This window comes from Aplysia californica, unplaced genomic scaffold (assembly GCF_000002075.1).
Source record: "Aplysia californica isolate F4 #8 unplaced genomic scaffold, AplCal3.0 scaffold00234, whole genome shotgun sequence".
In the NCBI taxonomy this organism is placed as follows: Eukaryota; Metazoa; Mollusca; class Gastropoda; order Aplysiida; family Aplysiidae; genus Aplysia; species Aplysia californica.
The window spans coordinates 912,062-919,048 of NW_004797504.1; the positions used below are offsets into that span (position 1 = coordinate 912,062).

Sequence of the window (6,987 nt, forward strand, 5' to 3'; positions counted from 1 at the left end):
GGTAAAAAAAAAAACAACCTACATTACATTCCATCTCGCCAACAGTACTGTCTCACTCATTTCATTAAAATCTGTTCATCTGAAGATCTGCATCAATTTACAAATTTGCTGAGTCACATGTTACATATATTGTGCGGATGTATGGGCCAAAAGCCTATAAAATCGATAGAAATAGAACCATCGAGGAGCACACATGTAATCTATGTGTACTTGAATGTGAAACGAACTCATAATATTTCGCCACATGATTAAATCATTATGATTACTTATCTGTCCACCCATCTATCTGTGTATGTATCAATTCAGCTACCCGTCTGAAACGGAAATTTAATACTAGTCTATATATCTACATATTTGCCTAATCATTAACGGATCTGACTCTATCTGTCTATCTATCTATCTATCTATCTATCTATCTATCTATCTATCTATCTATCTATCTATCTGTCTATCTATCTATTTATCTGTCTGTCTATCTACCTATCCAACTATGTATATATCTATGCCTTTATCTATGTCCGTCTATTTGCCTCTCTCTCTCTCACCTTTACTCTCACCTGTTCTTTTCCTCTCCCTCTGTCTTTCTCTGAATATGTGTGTAGATGCCTTAGTGAAAGTGTGTGTGTGTGCGTGTGTGCGCGCGTGTGTATGTGTGTGTGTGTGTGTGTGTGTGTGTGTGTGTGTGTGTGTGTGTGTGCGTGCGTGAGCGCGCGCGTTTATGTGAGTATCTGAGTGTAAAGATGCCCATCTGCAATTCCCTATCATAACAATCATGAAGCAGGGCCATACCATAATATTACCTAAAGTTCCAGACTTTGATCATTTCTTTGTGTAGTCACCACAGCTGGAACCCGTACCTGGAAGCCGTCCCGCTAACGTAACTCTGACAGCAGGCGCCATCGCCTGGTTTGCGCCAATTTCCCGCGCCGTACAAACCGACCTGGCTAAACAGCTGTTTTCCCTGGCCTGTACTGTACCGTACATGCTCAGAGCCAGGAGTGTTGTGTTGTGGGCGGTTACTACTTATAGAACTAAAGGGAGGATTTGGGGGGGGAGTCGCTGTTTGTTGGATAAGAAAATTGATTTAATCATCAGCTTAACAAGGATGTATATAGTTTATGCCTCAACGCTGGTAGGGGGTAGGTAAGGGAATGTTGTGAGATATAATATAGGAGATGGATAGGAACGGATTGGGTTTAAGCACAATAACTTTCAATAAGAAAAAGGGGTTAGCCAAATGTTGTACTCAACTACTTCACGCTGATTCACTCCCTTATACAATGTAATGTGTGCGCAATAGTAATACGAATGTTCTCATCCTTGTTTCTCACAAAGTTCTTATAATAGAAATCTCAACTCTTCTCACTGTACGCAATAGGGGCTCCAGTGGCTGAGTGAGTAGTGAGTTCAGACTCAAATGTCGGTGACACAGGGTTTATATGGATCGTCACTGGTGTGTGTCTTCGAGCTAGACACAACAACTCTAGCTTACAAAACAGGGCGCTGCACAGTGTCGACCAGCAATGGCATGTTTGTAAAATTGTTCGGTATTAGTATGATAATGCGTAGTCTATCTATGTAGGCCCTAATTTGTTAATGTATTCATGTATGTATGTCTGTATGTTGTTTATTTGTTTATAATTATGCGTTTGTGTATGTGCGTTTGCCATTGTAACCTAAATTGCCCTGTGGGGCTCAATTTTTTTAAAATTAGTTCTCATAATTCATTCATAAACCACCCCCTTACACTAAGTAACTTGTGTGAAAAAATAGCATGAACATTGTCACCCTCGTTTCTCACAAAGTGCGTGTAGGCCATGTAGTTGCTTTTATTGTTTGCGTATATGTTACGTCACTTCCCCAAAAACATTGGCGTCTGTGGTGTAGTGGTTAGGTGATTTGCTATTGCACGCAGGAGACACAAATTCGACACCAGAGAGGGGACAATTTTTATGGAGTTTCACAGTCTTTCTGCTGGGACAGTGTATTTCTTTCAGCCCGTGTTGGCCCTGATATGCAAGGTCAAAGCCCAAGTCTTAATGATCTAATTTGAGTCAATTGGGGCGCAACTTTGAATCTCTGCATAAGACAAACGTTTTTAAAAAGTCGAAAATAATGCTGTGACTAAGCCACCCCCTGACATCGGAATTTCAATTATTGACCGGCAGTAAACGAAGATTTCCAAGAGAGCAAAAACACCCATCTATAGAAATTAATTTGTTTTAACTACAGTGTGATTAATGAACACGCAGTGCTATAAATGAAACAGGGAGAGAGAGAGAGAGAGAGAGAGAGAGAGAGAGAGAGAGAGAGAGAGAGAGAGAGAGGGGGGGGGGAGATATAGATCGGAGACAGAGAGATAGATTGATAGAGATAATGTTTACAAAGCGGGGGTGTTTCAGCACGTAAAACATATACTTATCAACCTCCTGTCTTGTTTTGTGCTTGCATGAGGGAGCATTAAACCTTTAAAACATCTACTGCCATGGCAAACAACGAAGACAAATTTCTCCCTGAACCTGAGAGATGAATAAAGATTGTTGTCGTCATTGTGATTGTCATTGTGAAAACACCTTCTTAAAAGAAAAACCCTTGCCCCATCTGTCCCTATTGCCTTTCTGTGTTTCCCACGCTCTTCATAACCTTCGACCTCCAAAACCGTACTGGTACTCATACTCTCCCTCTCTTTCCTCCTCCTCAGAGAACGAAAGAGACCACAAAGCGGAAGTTCAAAGACCGGAAGTACAGCACAGCACAGCACCACTCAGATCTCATTCGACTTTCATCAACTTTCGCCCGTCTGAGATTCGAGTGAGTGCGCACCACAACCAAACGTGCACGCCCCGCTGGTTCCAATAATCTCCTCGGAACCCCCGTGACGTCATAGCTTCCTGCGCTGTAAACTTCAAAGACAACCCGGAAGGGAAGACCCGGTCGGACAACAGGCCAGACCAACACGTACCCTACTCTCAGTAAGAGGCCTCATCTGTAAACTGTAAATAAAGAACCATAATATTGTGTGTTAAGGTTAATCGCAAGTCTCAACACAATAACTTCAATGCTTTGTTCTTCAGAGAAATGCGAAGATAGTATTCTACAGTATGGTTACTCTTAATCTTCAGAAAACGACTGAGAAATTATGGTTCCCCTCTGAGAAAAAGCATCCTGAAATATTGACTCCTAATCAGGGCTGGATTAAACATGTGGGAGGCCTTGGGGTCATTTGGAAGGGAGGCCCCCTTTCCAACTCCACTCCCCTATAGCATACACCACGTACTAAATGCTAATATACAATAAGGACACTTTTAATTAGGAAATACTGAACGGGGACTATTCTTCCAATGTTATGATATATAATGAATGAACACAATGATGACAATAAAATGAACACAAATTGTTTTTACCCACTTTATTTACACAGAGACATTGAGTTAAAAGAATTCAATTTTTTATGAAAAGGTATAGTGTATCTAACATGTAAATATAGTTCAAATCAGAGAATTGATGGAGTTATAAACCATTACAGCCCAGACACTTTCCTCTATTTTCTTGCGGCAAAGTCGGTGACGATGTCACTGAAGTTCAATTCGCGCAGTATATCTGACCCTATGCTACAATATACACTGATGGGAGGCCCACTCTTAGTGGGTGGCTCAGGACCCAGGCCCCTTGGGCCCTCTCTTTTATACGGCCCTGCGCCCAATTACGTAGATGTCCCCTACGGTTGCGCATAAAAAATTATGTCTTAGAGACTGCGCACTGTCATGGCCGTCCCTGTCTATATACAACCTTACCTTCGAAGTGTACGCACCCTGAGTTGCGCAAGTACGCCCAAAACACTATCCTCGATTTACAGTTTTATCCGTCTAGTACCTAGTTTTGAGAAATTTGACGTCTAAGATTTTGAGTTCACAACATGTCAAGCTTTTTCGAATGCAACTCTTTGAATATCTTGATAACGACTCCGAATAATCTAACGATTTTAATGGAGCAGATAGAACATTTGCTCTTGACCCCATGGTCTTAGCAAATCAAAACGGCCAAAATGTCAAACACTGAACTTCGTAATTCTATGCTAGTTTTTTTAGTAAGGTTTTACGGCACTCGCAACTGCATAAGGTCATATGAGCGCCAAGGGGTGAGAAGTCCAAACAGGGAATCAGGCTTACTCTGTTCACCTCTCTAGCCTCAACAGCACAGAGTCTGCTTCGACTGCCAAGGCACCCCGGAAATAGCAGTTCTCAAGAGAGTAACAAACATACAAAAGAAGCAGAGGAAAAAATGACGATTATAAGGATGACGAAAGAAAAAGCAGCAGTTTTCCCCTTATGTTGTTCCCTCACAGTATGAGCATGACATTGATAAATCAGCCCATTTACAATTCTACTGTGCATAAGAACATGTTAATACCCCCCCCCCCCAAAAAAAAGACACTTCAGTCAGTAACACTAACACTGCTCTGGGGGGAGGGGGGGTTCTATGCTAATGAAATGTAGAGCAAAACACCAGCCTCGCTATAGTCCATTAAGCGCGGCACCTTCCACCTTTACCTTTCATTTTGGCTATAATGATGCGCTCAATAATGAGCCAGAAATACGTTCGAGTCCAGGGTCTAGGATATTATAATTCTGTATTTAGAACAATCTTTATATATGGGTATTTTTACGTCCCCATAGACACAATTTTGATTATTCAGGAAGCAGGCTTCTGATCCTGTCGGTCAGGGCCAACCCAGTACACTCAGTATAGTTAGGAAGATAACAAGACTGTGCAAGATATTACAGTTCGGAGCAGAACAAAGTTTGAATCATATTGAATGCGTATCATTTGTTTGGCTATTCCATCCATTTCTGACAGTTTTGACCTAGATTTCACTGCTTTCAACAAATCTGTTGAGATGTAAATGTACGCTAGAAAACCAAATCTGTCTCCACTTGTTCAGTAAATCTAATTCTTGATACAGTTACGTTTGTGGGTGGACGGCGGGTGCTCTGTTGTGGTTTACTCCTTTTTTTCCTATCAAACATCTACCGTCCTTATCCCTCCTCCTTTTTTTCTTTGTACGTTACTCTCGAGTAATAGTTTTTTAATCTTCGGCATTTATATGACCTTATTATGTTACAAATGCTGTAGAAGTCTAACCAAAATTTAAACAAATCAAACTGCATTAGACTTTGAGACGTCCTTAGCACTGCCATTCACACTCCATCGACTCGTAATATGATCTAATTATTGTGTTGCAAGTGCCGTAAAACTCATATTCAAATGTGGTTACGTTTTCAGAGTTGAGATGTGCCAACACAACTTTGACGCCGACAAACGGAGACAGTAACCCTCATAAGCCTGTCTTGGACAACTGGAAAAATTAACCCTCAAAACCCAGCTGTGGACAACCGGAGACATTAACCCTCACACTCCAGCCAGCAGTATCAGAACGATCTGATCAAGGGCTGCCGTTACCATGGCGACCGGCACGCGTCTGATGCGTGAGATCAACGACCAGTTCCTGAGCTGCAAGCTGTGCGAGGGAAAGTTCCGCGAGCCCAAGACTCTGACGTGTCTGCACACGTTCTGTCTCAGCTGTCTGCAGGCGCACTTCGACACCGAGGCCGAGGGACGGTCCGGCCGCTACAGCATCTACCTGCGTCACGTGACATGCCCCGTGTGCCAGAGGTGGGCGTGGTTTGCTGGCTGTCACTGAGAGGGCGTGGTTTATTGTCTGTCGCTGAGTGGGAGGAGGCTCTGTTATATGACATTGCCGGAAGCATTTGTTCGCTGGGTTGTTTTTAGAATAAGCTTGTGTGTTTATTTTGTTTGATTTTTTTTGTTTGCTGTTTTGTTTTGTTTTTTTGGAGAGGGGGATGTTATGGGTGATATGGTTACCTTCTTTGTTTTATTTGTTTTTGCGTTCTTATCGGAAAAAAGTTGGGGAAACCGAGTGGGGTTGGGATAGGAGAGGGAAAGAGTGTTGAAAAAATGTTTGTTTTAGTTACGTTTGTGTCACTGGTGATTTTATTAAGTCGCCTCTTTCTCTTTATTTTTCATACTCATGTTTCATCCGATAATGTGAGACCCAACATGTGCGTACCAAGGTATGTTAATGTATAATCACCACCCACGTAATTGGTCAGAGTTTAAGAGATAGTGTTAATCGTCCATTTCTTGAAACGCGTTCACCCGGGCCCTGTAAAATTTGAAAGTTTAAAAAAAAAATAATGTAAGTCTTTTTCCGCACCCATCGACACAATCTAGATCATTTAGGAGGTAGGCTTCATGGTCAACCCAGGCTGGAGGAGATACAGCACCTCATCAGACAGACCAAAATACTAAATACTTCAGTCAGATTTTCTTCCAATGAGTTGTAAGAACTATAATTTGGGTACAATTTGATCAAATTCTCTAAAATCAAACATGGCTGTTTTTGGAGGATCTCATCAAATCGTATAGTGTGAAAATGGTAGCTTTTGCCACTCCATCAAGGAAAATTCAGGCCAGTCCGACTGTATCAAATATGTAATTTTCCACTGGCTATAAGCTGAGTGGGATATAACACCCAAGCGTAAAGTCGGAGATACTCGATAAATTATCTGCTCGATGCGAAAGCTGATCTCACTTGTTCTGGATGAAACGGCTAGGAACCGCTCTAGCCCTTATACTCGTACACGTACCATAGACGCGGGTGCTATAAATAGCAGGTTTACTTCTTGTTGTCTTGTTGAGTCTGGAAAAATCCTCGAGTTCAGATGCTGAGATAACACATTCTTTGGATTGTCCTTCCTGTTTAAGCAAATTTGCTTTGTTTTGTTCTGTCTTCAGGAAAACAGAACTGCCCACTGGTGGTGTGAGGCGACTCCCCGACAACTTCTTGGTGTCAAACCTCACGGACGTGCTCGCTAAACGGTAGGTACATCGGGAGGAAGCGGTGTCAGCTTCTTCTGCTGCTACAGTACCGTACTATAGCTGTCTGAGTCGTCATAGTTGTTGTTG

The 6,987-nt window shown here is 42.1% G+C and overlaps 1 protein-coding gene across 1 annotated transcript in view; it reads left to right on the forward strand.

Annotated features, from left to right (window-relative positions):
• Positions 1–2,701: 2,701 nt before the first annotated feature.
• Positions 2,702–6,987, forward strand: part of LOC101860337 (mucin-5AC) — a gene marked incomplete at its 5' end in the record, with an annotated part of 23,299 nt that continues 19,013 nt past the window's right edge. Inside the window, 3 exon segments of the mRNA XM_013083477.2 lie at positions 2,702–2,972; positions 5,284–5,673; positions 6,817–6,900. Coding sequence (XP_012938931.1) covers positions 5,462–5,673; positions 6,817–6,900 — 296 coding nt within the window.